Source organism: Uloborus diversus, chromosome 1 (genome assembly GCF_026930045.1).
Source record: "Uloborus diversus isolate 005 chromosome 1, Udiv.v.3.1, whole genome shotgun sequence".
Classification (NCBI taxonomy): Eukaryota; Metazoa; Arthropoda; class Arachnida; order Araneae; family Uloboridae; genus Uloborus; species Uloborus diversus.
This window is the reverse complement of record NC_072731.1, coordinates 84,497,017-84,517,931: the sequence shown is the minus strand read 5'-3', so window position 1 is coordinate 84,517,931 and position 20,915 is coordinate 84,497,017. Positions and strand designations below refer to the sequence as shown.

The window sequence follows — 20,915 nt, the reverse complement described above, 5'->3', positions numbered from 1 at the left end:
TTTGGCTCTGCAGAAATTTTTTTTCAAATTGCTAACGTTAATTTAAAAAAAAAATTCTTTTTTAAAGGGAATTTTTAAGAAAATCCCAGAGTTTGTTTCTGTAAAAGCCTTTCTCCAAAAGCCTTTTAAAGCACACGTGTAAAAAAAATAATGGCTTTGGCAGTTTTCTTCAGTTGGTGAAAAATAAGCAAACTATATGTTATTATAAAAAAAATTAAATGATTTAAAGCACTTTTTTTTGTCTCTTTCTTATTTGAATATAAATTTAATTTTTTACTCAAGGGCGAGTTAGGCAAAATAATTATTTGCAGAAAATTTTCCAGTTAAGATTTGTGTTCGCAGAAAGCTTTTCATTTTATCTAAGTCTGCTGATAAGCCACAGCTGAATTCCCAGAATCACTTCCTTGCTCCTTACCTCAAGATTTGCATCTCCTTTTGTTCAATAGTGGGGGGGTTGTTTACACTAATTTCCAAGGAAGAATACTGGCTGTCATCCTTCCTCCTTATCTATCTCTCCATGACAAAGGAAGTGTTTCTTTGTCCAATTGACATGTGTTTTAATTCTAACTCTTCTCTTCCAACTAGATAAACATTAAGTTAGCCCTGAATTTTATAATCTTTCATTCAAATTTATCTTTTTAATAGGGCTTTTACATTTTGAATTAGAATTAAGCAGGTGTAGTGGAGCGCCACAAATCTACTGACCTTAAATCCACCAACATCTGAAATCTGCAAATTTGTTTTATTTTATTTTTATTTCAAATTATGATAATCTAAATCGTGATTATTTTCTGAAACAGTTGTTTTTGTGGATAATGCGCTCTGTTTTATTATTCATTATACGCACTCCGCGAATTTTTTTGGTCCGAAATATATGTTTGTATTTTTGCTCAATGTACTTCATATTGTGTACTACTGAAAAAGTAATAAGAAATATCGAAAACCAAAAGCAGATGCTAAAAGATTGATGCAGATGAACAACAAAACGCTAATATTTTGCTGATACGTAACTTTAAAAAAATGCAAAAATGACAAATATACGAAGAATTCTGCATGTAAAAGCCAAGTGTGGATTATTTTCGACAATTCAATTGAAAACAAATGACTTACAATTAAAAATAAATACCAAGTGCTTTCAAACTGGTGCTGTTTATGGGTTTTTGTTTCCTTTTGGTGGTAGTGTCCCTAAGAGCAATTGTTACTCTTGGATTTAAAAGGAGTTTTTTGTTTTTTTAAAGTTACACCTAGTAACAGCTGAAAGAATTAGTTATCATTAAAAAAAAAAAAAAAAAAGATAAACGATTCAATTGTCCTAGGTAGTTTTTATGAATGTTTCAAAGTTTTTATTCTTGCGATAGTAAGACATTTGAACCCAGGAAAACAGTATATATCCTTTGACTATATCCACTAATGCTTTGAAGCGATAACATGCCTTTTAGTTTAAAAAAAATGCCTTTTTTTAATCCTCTGTGAAGCTATGATAGTTCCTATCTAAACTGGGCTAGCCCAGAGTGCACTATGAACGCTTATTACGTCAAAACTGGGGTTTATATTATTCTCACCCTCCAAACCATTCTCATCATAAATCTTTAAAGGGATAGATGGACCTTTTACAGTGCAGTGTATTTCGCCCTAGGAAAGTGGGGTCAACATGATTCTTCTGCGAATCACGTGATCATGGGACATCAATGAGACTCCCTTCTCTCGGACAAGAATAATGTGACAATGCAAAGCATGGTTTAAATGCTAGTGTGATCTGAAGATTTTCATACACGTACGTTATCTCTACCTGTGGGAATCTGAGCTTTTTTAGATGTTTTGGTTGACTTCTCCCCCCCCCCCCCCAAGATGGTGACTTTTCTGCATATGGATTGTGAAAAAAAAATTATATTTTTACTAAGCGGAGATGGCAGTCTGACTCCTTTGTGTGGTAGTTTCATAGCTTTTTTTCTTGTTCAGATGCATACAGCCTGGGAAATCAAATTTAAAATCAAGGAAATTTTCAAAAACTAACAATTTTTGAAGTGAGATAAAAAGCCCATTTTAAAAAAAAAATTCAACTATTTGCTCATTTGAACCATTTTTAATCCTTAAGTAGATATGTATCAGACCCCGTGTTTTTACTCAGAAGTTTTATAATTTTTTGAAAATGATCTTATTGCACATGACGTGCGTGTAAAATGATGTTTTTTCTAATAATTTCATTAATTGAAACTCTGATATGCTCATGGCTAATAATTAACTAGTGTATTTTATCAGTAATAGTTAAAATCTTAATGCCTTTTAATAATGTATGTGTAACAAGTCGCTTTTGATGATCCAGTTATTCCTCTTCTTGTATGACTCTGCTCTTCCTAGTTATAGAAGAGAACTAACTACCTTTGGTGAACATCTGATTTTGTTATTTATATAACTTTCTGGTTTCTGCTATTATCAGGGCTTAATTTTCATGGGAGCTCACAAGAGCTGAGGTCCTGTTCTTCATTTTCATTTTATGTAAAATTTTATATTTTGGTCTAAATTCAGGTAATTTAAACCTTAAAACAAGTTTTGAAGGTCATAGTGCTCCTGAATTTCTTTTGTTAGAAATTAAGCCTTTGCTGTGATAGCTACAATGGTGAACAGTTATTTCTTATAATCATCTTCAATTGATTATATCAGTCATCAATAGTGATGTAAAATGCCCAGGCATTCATTTTTAGGGGTAAATACCCAGGGTATATACCTGGGTAAATATCCAAACTGGGTATTTACCTGGGTATTTATTTCAAAAATTTATATTGCATGTAACTAAAATGAATTGGTTGCAATGCATTCTACTGCTCTTTCCTTTGCTTTTGGATGGTTTCTTCTGTTTCATGTAATTGAGAGAGAAATTTTGATTCGTTACGGCATCTTAGTAACGGTGAATGCATAACTTTGAAAACAAAATAAAGCAAGAAACAGAAAAAAGATTACATTATTGTAACTATTAGGCATTAATGTATCAGAATTTCAGTTAATAAAATGATTAGAATTTTTTCATTTTACATTCACATCATAAGAGATAAGGTCACTTTCAAAAAATTGAAAAACATTTCCTGAGCAATAAAATGAGATTTGGTGTACATCCATTTGCAAAGTATTAAAAGAGGTTTAAATGAGCAAATTTTTTGAAATTCGCTTCAAAAAGTCGTTAATTTTTGAAAGTTTTCAAAATTTCAATTTAATTTCCTGTGCTGTATGCATCCAAATATTGTAATAAAAAATCCTATGAAACTACCAGACTTTCATCTCCGTTTAGAAAAAAAAATAATTTTTTTCCATAAAGAGTTAAATTACAAAATCGGTTAAACATGCAGTTTTTTCAACAGAAAAATATCATCAATAAACCAACTAATCTTTCAAAAACGATGCTTAGATAATTCATAGGTTTTATTTGTAGAAAATGAAATTATTCCAATAGGTTAAATAGTTTTGATGTAGGGTTCATTTCAAATCTAATGTTTTCTTTTTTTTTTTTTTTTCCAACATGGCTGTCTGTAACTGGAAAAAGAAAATCTTGCAAAATCCTTTCGGAATATTTCATAAGCCCTTTTGTTGTAACTGCTGTAATGTTTTTTAAAAAAATAGGTGATAATCATTTGACAGGCTCTGCTTGACACGAAATGGAATAGCTCAACAAATAAACTCATTTTCTGAATACTTAACAATAATATGTACTTAAAAAGGTTTATTCAAGTTGACTAAAAATCATGAACAAACCAAAGTCAGGGGTCGATCCAGCGCTAAATTGGGGCCGCTTTGCGGCCCCTTCACAAAATTCTGCATGGCAAAAGCGGCCCCATTCACAAAATTCCGCATAGCAAAAGCGGCCCCATTCACAAAATTCCCCATAGCAAAAGCAGCCCCATTCACAAAATTCCACGCCGTAAAAGCAGCCCCTTCACAAAAATTTATAAAAAGGCAGCCTTTTCACAACATTTTATAACTGCAAATGTGTACGCATCTACGCGGAAGCCTACCCTTCTTCCATTTGTTTGCCTGCTGAGTGAGGTGTTTTTGCTTGAGAGCGTCAAGGTGGGGACGGGAGAGGGACGCTTGTGATTAGTGGCTAGCCAAAATCCAAGAAAAATAATGAGCACGTGATCAAGAATTGCTTCAATAATTTTCTGCTGTTCCATGAGTGCGAAATGAAGACTGACTTATTTCACGCCACGGCAAATTTATCGCCTATATTCTGTTGGTTTGATTTGCTTCAATGACCAAATACTTCTGAATTAAATATTCCTTTGAATCATTGGAACTTTCAATTGTGTTCCATATTATTTTGTCAAATTATGCACTTTTAATTCTCAAAATTAACTGCAAATTGAAACCTTGCCAGTTGCAGATCTTCTAGTTTTTTCCCCTCTTTCTTTTTTTTTTTTTTTTGAATTTTTTAATATTCTCCTGTTTTTTCAATTTCTTTCTATTTCCTTCAGTTTATTTTGAAAAAGTTTAAGGTTCATAGTTGGGGGGTTATCTTACGGAACGGACGAGCAAATTTTCTGAAAATTATTCCCGAACGAAGGTTAAAAAGAACACTTGAAAATCTTATATTTTCCTTTTTTTAATCAATTGCATAGAAATTCGCATTGAATACTGGCGCATGCTGATGCAAATCGTATTGTATGGCAATTAATTAAATCCTGTTAGAGTATGAGTGACTAAGTGGGAAACGCCGAACAACCGATTGGCGACATTCCCTGTAGTCTGTAGTTGATACTGTCCGTTCTCGAAAGCTCACTTGACACGATTGCATTTAATGAAAAAAAAAAGGTGTGATTAGGCCAGGGGTACCCACTTTTTTTCATATTCTTTAGTTTAAACGTTTCTCGATCTTTTTTTTTTGACACTCGGACTGGTAAAACTTCGTCAAAAAATTTCACGGACCGGTAGAAATTTTTACTTTTTTTTCACTAAAATAAACTAATCTGTTTTGTCGTTTTTTTTTTTTTTTTTTTTTTTTTTTTTTTTTTCAAACAAATGCCAGAAAGAAAAACCTTCTACTTAAAATAAACTTACAAAAGTTAATTGTAAGATTGTTTTTAATAACTTACACACTTTGAATGTAAAAATAAAGCGCAGCTAATTTGTGTAAATTTTCATAAGCGAATCAATCTTGGAGAGAAACCATAAAACATATGCAAAGCAACGGATATATTAATGCATAAAATATTGTATAAAATTAGGAATAAAAATAAAATAAGAAAATTTTATTTCATTGGAAATGGGTATAATTCTTCGAGGACCGGTCAAATTTTCTCGCGGACCGGCGCCTGCGGAGAATTGCTGGTTTAAAATGCATTATTCATTTTATCTTTCCTGCTATTTTTCTTGTAGACTGTATGTGTAGAAGCAAAAGATAACTTCCAAAGTCACGCTACTTTGAGCGTACAGCATACAGTAAACCAAAAGAATAACGGCATTATTACTTTTTTTTTTTTGTAGTTTAATTCTTAGACTCCTTTTTTTATTGATAAAATACAATGCCAGCTGAAAAATATCGTCAGTCATTCTATTTAATCTTGCTGTCTTCTTAAAATAAAGATGAAACTTTGAAATGAGCAATTTCGCAATTTTTTAACGTATGTCCGCTAATGCAACGGGAACAGCGCACAAAAGAAGTTTTATCGAGTGGGATTTTATAAAAAGTTGCGGGAATCGCGTAATCTGCAGACGATAAATTTTTAAAAAAACTGCAAACGATAAATTTAAAAAATGTGGTAATTGTGTATTATTCCAGTTCGTTTTCTTTCTCGGTATTAATTTTTCATTTGTAACAGATCGTTTGTGATCCAGGAGCGCAGACGATATTTTTCGTAGTTAGCTTGTTCGCGCCTTCGCCTTTCTGAAGTGGACATTTGATAGCCAAAAATGTCTATTTGAGAAATATTCTCAACAATTCGATTTGAAAGCTAAGTGAAAACTAAGTGTAAATGTTTTTACTCACTTGTATTTCTTTAATAATGAAAAGGCAGTTAATCTTGTCCCTTAAAGGACGCTTGTTTCAATTCGCGTACGGGAGAATCAACCTGTAAACATCAGAACGACTTCGAACGACGTGTTTCGTCAGGAAGAAGGATGTGACGTCAGAGCACGAGCGGAGATGATGTAATCTCCCGATAGCTCCGCGGCAAATCGAATGTTCTGGAAGCATCCAGACTGAGCTCTTACGTAGGCATATCCGGCGTGACGTGCATAGAGTGCGCTGTATTATATAAGCAGGGTGAAATGAGAAGGAGATCACTTCTTCTGCTCGCGTTTCTCATTTTCGACTGACGATAGTCGTATTTTTGAGAGGATCGTTCGCTGTTGTGGCGACGTCCTGCACTTAGGGGATGGCTTTTAGAGTTTCGCCATGAGAGTTAGGGACTTAAAATTTTTGAAACATTTTTAGGATAAGTCAAGTTAGGGTGTCAAATGTGTTTTTGAAGATGTTCTTTTGGAACATGAAGAATGTTTTTGAGAGTTGAAATTCCTCATATTTGTTTATACATTTTACCAATGTTATAGTTTTGTATTTTACAGTTGTTAATTATAGGATAATTATAAATAAAATGATTTAGCCATACAACTTGAATTCTGACATTTCACTCACTTGATAGCTACAGAAATGTGAAACAGAAGGCATCTGCTAAACTTAGTGTTTACCTTCCTTGCGGGAGTTAGACAAAATTTGTTAGGTCAACAAGAGGGTTATGGGCCCAGATTGCCCTTCCCTATTCACATTCCATCAGCCTGAAGAAAGTGAATTTGGAGAAAAAATGTTGTTGGATAAAATATCGATTGGAAATTTGGAAATTAATTTTTTGAGCGATCTCATCGAAGCGAAGAGATGAAAGAATTTATGAATTGAAAACGATACGAAATTTTTGTCCAGTAAAGAACTATGTCCACCCAAACCGTTAAAATTGAAGAATTGAATGATTCGAATTATGTCGAATGGGCGACAAACATCAAGTTCCTGCTAATGGACAGGAACTGCTGGAAAATTGTTAATGGTGAAGAAGAAGAACCGATCGAGAACAAAGAGGAAGGAATCACAAAATCGGATATTAAAGATTACCATGTTCGGAGGAGAGCAGCAGTTTCTATGATTTTCTTAAATATTGAGCAACGACTTAGGAAGATTATCGAAAATTGTGAAGATCCCCGAGAATCATGGAAAAAGTTGAAATTGTTCTTCTACCCGGATAACAAATGCGCCCGGATGCAGCTGTTCATGGAACTGCAAAATTCAAAACCTGAAAGAAATGAAAATATTTCCCTTTTTGCGGCCCGTTTACAACGATTGTTTGATCGAATTAAGGTTACATATCCCAAATATCCTGAGGACTGTATCTGCTTCCAGCTTTTACAGAACTTGCCTAAAGAATATGATCATCTAGTCCAAGCAATGCTTACAAGGAGTGACCAGGATTTCAAGTTCGAAAAACTGGTAGTGGATCTTGTGATTGAAGAGAACCGCATGGTTTTGAAGACGAAAACTAAGGAGCAGCTTGAGGTGATGACAGTTCAAAATCGGCAAAGATGTTACAGATGTGACCGCATTGGACATCTCAGGAAGGATTGCCCAGAGCTGAGACAACAAAATCCCACGACGAACCAGTCCCCAAGTCCAGTCAACGAGAGAGGAAGCACCACAGGACATGGAAATTCTAGGGGAAGATCGAACCAACGAGGAAGGAATCGTCGACGGAGAGGAGCCAGATATAGAAATACAACGGCCAGGCGGAGATCTCCATCAACTGACAGATGTGAGTATAGATCCTTTTTCTTATCAGAGGCAAATTTAAATGAAGTAGGGGTAAAGGAATCAACATGGATTTTTGACACGGCGGCCAGTCATCATTATACCCATAACCGGAACTGGTTTAGGACATTTTCTCCCTTAACGGATGTTCAAATGGCAGTAGCAGTCAAGAAACAGACTTTTCCCATTGAAGGCAGCGGGGAAATTAAAGTTCGTTTCGGAAATAGATCTGTTGTTTTAGAAAATGTCATGTATTCACCGAGGTTAAGGAGAAATATATTGTCCGGACCCAAATTTGATTTGGGAGGTGCTAAATTTGAAGGGGGTGGTGGCTCCGTGAAAGTACTAGATAAAACTTGTAAATTGATTTTTAAAGCAAACTTAGAAAATGGTGTATATATTGTTGATTCTGTAAAATCAAACCAATTGCCTGTTTGTAATACTGATAATGAAAATACTTTTTTAGAGTCCAATCATATAAATATTGAAACCTGGCATAAACGTTTCGGACATATAAATACAGAATGTATCCAAAAGACAGGGAGTTCACAAGCTGTTAATGGTTTACCAGAATTTAAAAATGTTAAAATTAATTGTGACACTTGTAAATTAGGAAAATTCAGAAGAGTGAGTTTTAAACCTATTGGGGATACAAAGTCAGACAGTCCGTTGAACTTGCTTTTTTGTGATGTTTGGGGGCCTTGCAATGTTGAGGGTAGAAATGGAGAACATTATTATTTATCTGTTATAGATGATTTTTCAAAAAGAAGTTCTCTATACCCTATAAAGTTTAAAAGCCAAGTACCCGAAATTTTGATGAATCATATCATAAAAGCGGAAAATTTTTTGGGAAAGAAAGTCAAGGCTGTAAGGACAGACAACGGAACTGAGTTCGTAAACCATGAGTTAGATGATTTTTTTAAGGAGAAAGGTATACATCATGAATTAACCAATTTCTATTCTCCTGAACAGAATGGGACGGCAGAAAACTTTAACAGAACAATTGCATATAGTACGCGGGTGATTTTAAAGGAGAGCGGTTTACCTCAGAATTTTTGGCCAGAGGCAATGAAGTATTTTACGTACACCTGGAATAGGGTTTGCCATGCCAATCAGACTAAAACCCCATTTGAACTTTATGGGGGGAGAAAACCCTCTATAAGGCATCTCCGCGCTTTCGGAACAATATTGTTTGTTGGTGTGCCCAAACAATTAAGAAAGAAATTGGATTTAAAAGCACAAAAGGGTGTTCTCATAGGTTACGCGTTTAATAGAAAAGGGTATAGAATTTATCTGCCCGACAGCAACAAAATCATAGAATCAATAAATGTATCGTTCAAAGAAAACTATTTTTTCCAAACTGACTTTCGAAATGAGTCAAATGAGGAGGAGAATCGAGTTCTATCATGGCCCATGGCACTTCCGCCTGCAACCTTGAGCGAGAATGAAACGGAAAATGAACAGCAGGGTTCAGATTCGACCGATTCTGAAAGCTCGATTGCTAGCGGGGAAAGTGAAACGAGTTCTCAATCTGAGGATTCTGACAGCGAAAGTGGTTTACACCTACGCGATGCAGTTTGGGTGAGAAAAGTAGTGAAAAGACCGGATAGCACACGAAATGATGTATATTATTATGAGAAAGGGGAAAAGAAAAGGTTAAGATCTAAACATGACATTGAAAAGTATTGTAAATTAAAAGATATAAAATACAATCCAGATAAGTTTAGTTTTAAAGGGAAAGATCTAACAAAGGGGCAAGTAAATAATGTGTCTGTAAGCTCAAAGAAAAACAATAAGAATTTATGACTAGAAAAAGAAATTCAAATCCCTAGGACTTACAAACAATCTTTAAAGGTAAAAGAAAGTGCTGAATGGCAAAAAGCAATGGAGACTGAGCTAGAAATTATGCATAGCCGAAAAGTCTGGAATTTGGCAAAATTACCGGAAAATGTTGTTCCAGTAGGGTCTCGCTGGGTTTACACTTTAAAGAAAGATGAGAAAGGGGTAGTTAAATCTTATAAGGCCAGATTGGTAGCAAACGGCATGCATCAGATCAAAAACCAAAATTTTGATGAGACATACAGCCCAGTATGTAATTTTGGAATAATTAGATTTTTCTTTTCTCTGTTAATTACATGTGCAAATTGGTTAAATATACAGTGCGATGTAAAGAGCGCTTACTTATACGCACCAATTGATGACTTGATATATATGAGCCAGCCTCCCGGTTTTGTAACAAAAGGAAAGGAAGATTATTTTTGTAAATTAAATAAGGCTATTTACGGGTTACACCAGAGTGGACGCTTGTGGTTTTATGAATTAGATCAAGTTTTATCACAAATTGGTTTTAAGAAATTTGAATCATGTAACTGTATATTTTAATCCTAATGTTCTATTGCTTGTATATGTTGATGATATTGTGATTTTTGGTAAAAAGGAAAGTCATATAAACAGTGCAATTAATTCTTTAAGTAAACATTTTGATTTGAAGGTATTGGGAAGTACAAAGAAATTGTTAGGGGTAGAATTTGAATTAATAGGAAAGGAATTGTATCTACATCAATCTTCCTATATAGAAGAAGTGTATGATCGTTTTAAGAAATTCAAATTCCCATCTACCTCTCTTCCAATTAGTAAAGGCATTGTTTACTCTAATTCTGACTGTCCTAAGACAGAAAATGAAAAGTTTGAAATGACTAAGTTTCCTTTTCGTAATTTGTTAGGATGTTTAGCATTTATAGCCAATAGAACACGACCAGACATTGCATACACTGTAAATTTATTTAGTCAATTTCAGAATAACCCAGGAAAACGTCATTGGGATGGCCTTTTAAAATTGTTTGGATATGTTTATCAATCCCGAAATATAAAATTAAAATTAAAATGCAGTAAAATCCAAATAGTAGCTTTTTCAGATGCGGACTTCGCATCAAATAAAGATGACAGAACTTCTTTGGGGGGTCAAATAATTATGTTAGACAAAGCTCCTATTGAATGGAGAACTTTTAAAGAACGGAGTGTTAGTTTATCAACTATGGAATCGGAGTTCATAGCATTGACAGAAGCGGCAAAAGAAACATTGTGGTTTGACAGAATTCTGGAAGAATGTTTGAAAAATAAACTTTTAAAGTTCATAAAAATAAAAGCAATTATTTATGTAGACAATCAAGCTTCTTTGGATTTTGTAAAATCACCAATTGAAAATCACAGGAGTAAACATATTGATGTGAAATTATTTTTTATTCGTGACTTGATTGCTAAAGATATTTTTACTGTTTCATATGTAGAAAGTAAATCTAACTTGTCAGATATTTTCACGAAGCCACAAACCCAAAACGACTTAAAATTTTTCCAAGAAATTTTTTTCAATTCAAGTGATTAATCTATTGTAGAAAGTGTTTGTAATTTTTTGATAATCATTTTTCGATGATGAGCAGTCATTTGTGAAAAACGCGTGCAGAAAGTCATTTTTTATGTTTTTGTTAAATTTTTTTAGTATGGATTGTCAACTTAAATTAATGTAAAAATGAGCTTATATACTTCTGTTTTTATTTTTTTGATCAAAAATGAAGCTTGAACTTACATTCAAAACTGTTTATTATGATTATACATATTATACAATTGTTGTTAAATTGCTGATATTAGAACAGTTACTTGTGGTTTTTATTGTTATTTTTCAGATTAAATCTGATGTCTGTCCACCCACATGAGCTTTTGTCAACTGCGTTTTTTTAAGATCAGTGACATTTTGTGAAGATACGATTGTGACTGAGAATTTTTGGACTGAATATGGTTGAACTTTTTTCCTCTAGGACTCCTATGGGACTTTAAAAATTATGTTTTGTGATATTATTGTTGTGATGTGCAAATGTTGTTTTACTTAAATTCAAGAAGAATATTAAGTGTTTGTTTTTTCAAAATGTTGAAACTAACGAATTTTTGAAACGATAAAAATTAACTAACGTGAGATTTAGATTTAAAAATTTACTAATTTTTTGTGTGATAAATTGTCTTTAAAGAAATTTTGAAGAGTGAGAATTTTTTGGAAATTTAAATCAGACAATGCTTGAAATTAAATGAATATGTGAGATCAAATGAATTGTCGAGAAGGGAGGGCATTGATAGACAAAAATGTCTATTTAAGAAATATTCTCAACAATTCGATTTGAAAGCTAAGTGAAAACTAAGTGTAAATGTTTTTACTCACTTGTATTTCTTTAATAATGAAAAGGCAGTTAATCTTGTCCCTTAAAGGACGCTTGTTTCAATTCGCGTACGGGAGAATCAACCTGTAAACATCAGAACGACTTCGAACGACGTGTTTCGTCAGGAAGAAGGATGTGACGTCAGAGCACGAGCGGAGATGATGTAATCTCCCGATAGCTCCGCGGCAAATCGAATGTTCTGGAAGCATCCAGACTGAGCTCTTACGTAGGCATATCCGGCGTGACGTGCATAGAGTGCGCTGTATTATATAAGCAGGGTGAAATGAGAAGGAGATCACTTCTTCTGCTCGCGTTTCTCATTTTCGACTGACGATAGTCGTATTTTTGAGAGGATCGTTCGCTGTTGTGGCGACGTCCTGCACTTAGGGGATGGCTTTTAGAGTTTCGCCATGAGAGTTAGGGACTTAAAATTTTTGAAACATTTTTAGGATAAGTCAAGTTAGGGTGTCAAATGTGTTTTTGAAGATGTTCTTTTGGAACATGAAGAATGTTTTTGAGAGTTGAAATTCCTCATATTTGTTTATACATTTTACCAATGTTATAGTTTTGTATTTTACAGTTGTTAATTATAGGATAATTATAAATAAAATGATTTAGCCATACAACTTGAATTCTGACATTTCACTCACTTGATAGCTACAGAAATGTGAAACAGAAGGCATCTGCTAAACTTAGTGTTTACCTTCCTTGCGGGAGTTAGACAAAATTTGTTAGATCAACAACATTTTTTAGGCGCATCAAAGAATAAGTTGTCATTCTATTCGATTATAATTTGTGTTTTGCAAAATATTTCGTTACGTTTTTAGCGGATAATGAAGCGCTGGAGATTAGCAGCCGCAATAATCTCAGTTTGGAGAGATCGCTTGTTCGTTGAAAATTATTCTTCAAGAAATTAAAATATGAAACGAGGACGTCCTGCAACGGGAGGTACCTCCAGAAATTCTGCATATTATGTTGAAAATTTTCGCTCTTCAAACGTTGGGTCCCAAAATATTGTGAATTTCTTCAAGTCAGCAATTAACAACCCCGATAAAATCGCTACCACCACTTCATCATGCAGTAACAGTAACGCAAATGTTTCCGTTTCGGAGGACTCGGGAAATGCGGTAAAAGATAGTACATCAAATGACAGTGGGGGCAGTTAGCGAAAGTATAACGATTTTTGAGACAGAAAATACTGGAAGTGAATCTGGAGCAACTTCAACTGATGATGATATTGAGATTGAGCCATCAAATAATGATTCAAGCATTGTATTTGAGAGTACAAATGGAAATAAGAAGCATGCAATAAATTAAAAGTACATTGCAAATTATGAAAAGGTGTATAGCTGGCTTTACTATAGTTATTCAGCTAATGGTTTTTTGTGCAAAATATGTTCATCTTTCACGAATGTTAGTGATTCAAACAAACCTTGGGTAAATATTGAAGTTGATATCTAGAAAAGCCGTCACCCTATAGAGTTATAGAGTTTTAAAAAAACATGAGTGCAGCAAAAATCACAGAGAGGCTGTCAATATACAAAAATCTAGTGCAAAGAAGGAATTCTCAAAAAAATCTGAAAGTGCAGAGATTGGAAATGAAGCCAAAAAAAATTAACAGAAAATTGATTGGTAAGTTTATTCAAATTTTGTACTTTATAAACAAGAAGCAATGGGCCATTTCTGAGAATTTTGAATCTCTAGTTAGATTTTTGGGGTTAAATTTAGATGACAATGAAATAAAAAAAAACATTTGCTAACTTGTGGTATAGCTTGACCACGAAAAGAAGGCAGATGACCTTGAAGCAAAAACGTCATTTGTATTATTTGTAATATGTGTTTGTTATTGTTTTGGAATAGATAGGATTAGCGAGACGACGATGCCTCTTACTATTCGGTGCTTTCTGACAGATTCTACCTATTACAAATGATGTTTTGCTTCAAGGTCATGGGCCTTCTTTTCGTGGTCAAGCTTTAAGAATGCCACGTATTTATCCCACATTTCAGTTCAAAACATTTATCTTTGAAAATACCGAAATTCCGTTGTTTTCAGGAAAATCTTAAATTTTACTTTGATTATGCAATATATATATTTAGTATTAATTTGTGTTGAGTTTCAAAATCAAATTCTAAAATAACTTTACTTAAAATAAATTCTTTTATATGCTGTTTTTATATTTTTATTTTTTTTGAAGATCTTGATTTCCTTACATCCGCCATAGTAAACGAATTTTTCGCATTTTTGATGTTTACTGTACCTTGTTAAGAGGCAAACAAATAAAATTTCTTTATATATTTATTAACATCATTAAATTGCAAAGTTTTAAACGAAATACCTACTCTGTAAGAACGTCAAATGTCAAAAAATTAAATGCTGAATGCTGGTGCAGTATTATTTTGGGTTTTAATTACTTTTAAGTTTTTCAAACACATACATGGCATCTTTAATGAGTATTTCACTTCTGTGTTAAGAAATATGTGATACCTTTGAGTCTGTTCATATTGTATTTATTACTAGTTATCATTACATTCAGCAGCATGTGCAATTTTCATTGCTCTATAAGTATTTGAGAGAGGCAAACAGGAAATCTGTTGTGAGACTTTCACCTTAAGAAAGTATGCCTTGCATATGTACATTTGTAAAAAAAACAATAAATGTAATGTATGTGTTAAATTACGAATAAAATGTTAAGGCTGTTACTTCCCCCCTCCCCCAGCGCATTTTCTCTTAAGACAGCTTTCAGGTATTCTTCAAAAACTTGCAATTACCCCTGAAACCTGTCTAGGGCTTTTCTATAACGATACGACAGCTAAAAATGCTTTTATATATTCTTTTCCAAGAAAAAAATCACAAGAAGGTCTTTTTTACCAAAAATAAAGAAAATTCACAAAAATATTTTGCTTTTTCACAAAAATAAAGAAAATTCACAAAAATATTTTGCTTTTTCACAAAATGGGGACCCAAAAAATAAAACCTGGATCGACCCCTGAAAGTTATTGTTTCGCTAATATATTGTTAGTGTGCAATGCATGAAAATATTTAATTGCAAAAATTGTAGTAGATTCAAGAATACTTTCATTTGCTTTTCTAATTGATTAATGTTGTATGCGGTTTCATGTATAATTATTGCATTGACTTCAAAAATTATGTTTAAATTATACATTGAATCAATATATCTAGAAAAAGCTTGGAAGGTTTATTTATGCTAAAGATTGTTTTCTTCTATAATTTATGTTAAATGCTTCTGTTTCTATTCAGTATTTAAAATACTTGAAAAAAAGCTTGAATAGCTTATGCATCTGCTTCAAAAGTTAGGATTTGAAATTATTTAATGCTTCTATTCCACTTAATTACACAAAAAATTGTGACAAAGCAGTTCTTTTCGATGAGGGAAAGAGATGCCTCTGTGAGTTGTCCCATGCTCATGTGATGTCCAACGGGGGATGTTGACGCACTTTGAAGTGAAAAATTGGAGAAAGGCTCATTTACTCTATTTTAAGATCTATGATTATTACCCAATTTTACGGTACTTCTATATTTTCACTATTACTTGTTATTCTTGCAGGAATTATTATGCTGCTAAAAATTTAGTTCAAAATCATTTCAGTGTAACCTTTTTAGTTTTATCTTGATTAGTCTTTGAGAGTGATTTTAATAGTTTCTAAGCATTCTTATTCTAATTGGTTACTGGGGAAAAAAATATTTGTTTTAAATTTCCTATTTCATTTCCATGTCGGCAATTTCATATACAATTTGTAAAGTTTTTTTTTCTCCCAATGAAGTTCACTTGATGTGTTTAATTGCCATTGATCTTCATTGGGGACTAATTAATTGACTAGGACCAGCCTAGTTGGGCCCAGAGCCTGTTGCTGGTCGTCACATTTGTATTTGTATTTAAATTACTACTTAAATGAAAAAGTAGCATCTTTTTTTAATTATCAGCTTAAAATGTTTTGAATACTACATTTTATATAAACATGCAATGGTTCTCAGGGCTCATAGTCCTCCTATATCTCCTATTCAAATTTGTCAGATATTCTCCTATATTTCCTATATTTTCTCACTAACTCCTATATTTTCTTCATTGAATGTTGAATTCTACCCAAAAGTGAAAAAAACTTTTGATCAATTTTTCTTCTTTCTCCCCTGCACTGTGCATTCTTACATCTTTAATGTTGGCAATTGTACGAAACTTCTGTTTGATTATTTTTATGAAATATGCAAAATAGATGGTTTTACCAAGGAAGTTAGATTTACTTTCAACTTTAAACTTGTTTTCAATTAAGTCCTTTTCTTACTATCTCAGTGAAAAAAAAATCATTTTATAGGATTTTGTCTGCTTTATTCAAATTTGTACTTATTTTCTATGTAGATTTTCCGAAGATTTCAAAATTCGTTCTTCTCAGATTTTTTTTTTTTTTTTTTTTGACTCATTTTTTTCTATCTACTACGTTACAGTTACAAATTGGAGAGGATAATAGATGGATCTCTGCTACACTTAGGCTCTCTAACACCCCCTTTCGTTTGGCAGACTAGGTAAAATTCACCCTTTATTCATGTGTGTGCATGTAAATACATACATTAACTGTAAGTTATGGATAATGCCGCTACAGTGAGCGCCAGGTAATTGAATCAGTCGCTTTAATGAATCAATTCCTCAAAAGTGAAATGAAATCCAGTTTTAACATTAAAAAATTGCAGAATATTTGAATCAAACTTGCCGCTTAAATGAATCAAGCCTATGAGGCTGAGCATTTCCCAAAAATGTGATGCATTAGCGCAGTCTTTTTCTTTGCCTTTGTTTAAAAAAATTGGTTTCTTTTTCTGTAAATAGTGAAACGATGGGGAGGCAGACTGTTGCACACTTTTTGTAACAATTTTCTCTTGATATGTCCAACAAAACCAGTAAGACGAAAGAAACATGGAGTTGAATGGACTTTTCAACTTTTCATCGTTAGTGTTAGCATTGAAGCAATGACGTACCAATATTGAGAACTATGGGTAGATTTAAGACATTGAAAAAAGAATGTCCAAATTAATTATTACCTAGTTTTAGCAGTCAATAAGAGATGTATTTTCCGAAGTACGTAAGCTAATATCTGAATTTTGGGAAAAAATTCTTTAAATAATCAGAGAATGGATAATGTGGCGGTTTTGCTTAGTTGAATCAAAGTTGTCTTAAATGAACAGGATTCATATAAGTAACCATGGGTACAAAAATTCATTTCCTCTCACTTTTTTGACTCTTTTCATTGCTATGACTTCATGCATTCTGGAATTGTAATTATACATGATCTCTGTTTTTTTATGTTTTTTTATATTTTTTTAGGGCTCCAAACATACTAGATGCTATACGTTTTTGAAATTCCTATTGTTTTTCTATCAAACTCCTATATTTTTCCTTTTAAAATCCTATATATTTTGCTACCAAACACCTATATATTTTGCTATCTAACTCCTATATTTTTCCTGTTAAACTCCTATATATTTTTTTCCACTTGCTATGAGCCCTGGGTTCTCTATTAGGGCAAAGAAAAGAAACCATTATCATTGGTAATGTAAATCAGGGAAATTCGGTGAACTAACCATTGAAATCTTCTTTTCAGTTCCTTTCACCACCCTGTTTTTGGTGAATATTTTGACATTTTTTTTAATAATATTCACTGTGTAGAACTGTTAAAATAGCATTCTAAAGTTTTTTTTTGCTTTTATTTTGAAAACGCGCTCTCTTTCTATCTGCAACAGGAGTCTGATTTTTCGCATTTCAATGTTTACAAAACCTTGTAAAGTTCAATTGCAGTAATTATCATTACATTGCAGAGTTTTAAATGAAATTCTATGGTCCTTAAGAGTGTCAAATATATAAAAATTAAGAATAATGAATTGCCGACTAAATTTTATTTTAATTATTTGAAATTTTTTAAATAGATCATAACATCTCTGGTAAGTATTACATTTCTGTTAATATAAAATTCTTGAATCGGTTCATATTGTATTGATTAAGAAATTTATGTACATCTGGATTTAATTTAGGTTTGCATCTAGGTTTAATTTTGCTCAATATGATCATTAGCAATTGCACTTTTTATAACTTCAAAAATGTTTGAAAAAGACAAGCAGAAAATCTGTCGAGACTTTTGCTTTCACTTTAAAGTTATGTTTTTAAGATAATTGTAGTTGGGGCAAGCCTAACCTCGCAGCGTTGTAATGCTGTGTTTCGGATCTGTGAAGCCTTCAATACTTTGAGATTAGGTTTGCCCCAATACCTGCTCAAAGGTTGCTTTAAAACTCATTAATAGTTTAAATAAACATATACACAATGTTTTGACTGAGGAAACTATTTGAATATAAGAAATGTTGTCTTGAATGTTTGTCACAAAAAAGCAAAGTTGCTATTTCCTCCACATTTTTGTAAGAAGTCCGGGACGCCGGAAAAAACTGGACAAAATGGACGAAATGAAAAATAAACTAATTATACATTTATGAATTTATTGTTATGGTGTAATAATATTAGTATATTATTCTAATACATTTTCTATTCTGAATTATTCATTTAATTAAAAAAGAATAATTAGCTTTAGAATTTCATAAATCTAAAAAAAAAAATAATTACACATTGGTGCAGCTAATTTTAGATCATTTCCTTAAGAGTAATACTTAACAATGTGAATAAGCTATTGAGCATGATTAGACTATTATATACAATAGTAGAAAATAAACTCAATGGAAAAGTCGAATGAAATGCTTTGAGGTGTACAAACAAAACTAAGATTTACAGACTAAAAATATTTTATGACTAATATTTTTTGATTTTTTATTGATGTCATCCCATAGTAAAATAGTTATGTACTCAGCATATTTTATGGATATGTTTGTGATACAAATTAAGAAAAATTACTACTTTAGTAGGATTGTATGTACTCAGAACAGTGTACCTGAAGAGGCTATAATAGGCAAGAGGATAGATAGCTTTAAAAGGGCAATTATTCTTCATTGGGGACTAATAAATTGACTAGGAACAGCCCAGTCAGAGCCTGTTGGGTTGCTGATCACCATATTTGTAATTGCAAGAACAGATTTCACTTCATGTCAACATTTCTTTTATTAAACTCAAGTAGTTTTTTTTTTTTTTTTTATGATTTTTAATGTTTTGAAACTCCAACCTTTATAAACTTTTTATTTCTACTTTTTAATTTTATAAATGCACTTATTATGGGCAATGAACCTCCATATCACAGATAAACATATTAAAATTTACAGCTGACGTGCTTGTTTTATAAATGCTATTACATGCATTATAATTTATTTTAACACTCGTTTGATTTATTAACACACTTATATAAACTTCAACTGATCTTACTTTTTTAAATTTTAACTTTAAAATATTTTACAATCAATTGTTTTTATACATATTTATATATGCTATTTTTATATTAAAATGTTACTTGAATTGGAGAAATCTCTATAATTGTTTATTATTTTCAAACTTCAAATTTTTAACTCAAAACTTTCAGTTTACTGACAAAGTGAACAAAATGACATTTTGTCCGGGAGTGTTTTTTCAGGAAGTTTTTTCCGGGGTGGACAAAATAGGACAACCCTGCACAAAAGCAATTAGCGTATATATGTATAAAACTAAGTATATTTCATAGGGAGTTGTTAGAAAAAAATCTCCCTCTCCAATTCTCCCTTTTAAACTTTAAGTCGTTTTTTTCATGAACTCACAATGTGGAGTGCAGAGTAGCCATTTAACACCATATATTGCATTATTTAAAAATTTTTATAGATAGTTCCACTTTCAAATTATCAGTATATGCCAGCTTCCATGATAAGAAGCAATGCTTGGTTCATATGGGTGGGGTTGTTGAGTATTGCTATCAAGATATTGATACTTCATTAGCGAATGAGTTATCTACATTATCATTTGTTTAAAAAGAAGAGAAATTCAATATCAATGTTTTGAGTTAATAATTATTTTAGTTCTGGAAGTATTGGTAGTCATTATTTTCACCCTGCAAAAGAGACATTATATAAAACTGGATTTGTTGTTAGTGTATAAACAAAGCTATCTGATAGGTTTTAGCTATTATGTCCCTATGCTGATTTTTCATGGAACTTCTTGATATAATTTTAACTCATTAAATATACTGAGTAAAATAAGTTTAATACTTTCTTTTGTCAATAATTTTCAGATGAAAAAAGTGAAGCAACAGCGTCTGTATCTGCAACAACAGCAGAAACGGCTTCTTGAACAGCAGCAAAAGCAACAATTCCCAATGCAAACTCAGCAAAACTTGGATGTCATCAATTCTCCTGGAACTAGTTCGTTTCCTGAAAACATGAATGATCTTCTCAACAATACTGTAGCACCGAATGTAACTTTACTTGTAAGGGTTCTTACTTATTTTATATATGCAATATTTAACTAGAGTTTACGTGTGCTAGCAAATCCAGATTAAGTCAACGCAGGGTCTGTAGTAAATGGGCCCTTAGTTTTTATAATTAATGAAAATAAAAATGGAAGCCATGTATAGATTTTATAGGCAGAGATTTTCGTTATTTTCAGCATTCGGAACATATTAGAACAAAAAAAATTATCTCCATGAATGACTTCTTTTGTGGTTTAATTCTTTATCAGTTAGATACCAGCTCAACTAAGCTTTACTCTGTCTTAAATTTTCTTATCGTTGAGCTTCAATCTTTTTTATCTAATTAATCTATATTAAAGCACAAATTATAGACAGGTTGAAAATACATTATGTAAACAAGAATTTGGTTGGGACAAAAGAAAATATCCTTATATAGAATTTTTTTCTTATAGACAGCATTGTTATACAGAAATTTCACCGTGTTGTATTTCAGTTTATTTATTTGAAAAAAAAAAAGTTGATTGTTCCGGAAATGTTTCTTTCAGTTAATGCTTTGTAATCAA

General features: G+C 32.3%; 1 protein-coding gene across 1 annotated transcript in view; it reads left to right on the top strand.

Annotated features, from left to right (window-relative positions):
- LOC129230774 (mucin-17-like) overlaps positions 1-20,915 on the top strand; it is a 506,717-nt gene that overhangs the window by 369,808 nt on the left and 115,994 nt on the right. The window contains exon 17 of the mRNA XM_054865195.1: positions 20,176-20,370. Coding sequence (XP_054721170.1) covers positions 20,176-20,370 — 195 coding nt within the window. The remainder of the gene's footprint in view (positions 1-20,175; positions 20,371-20,915) is intronic.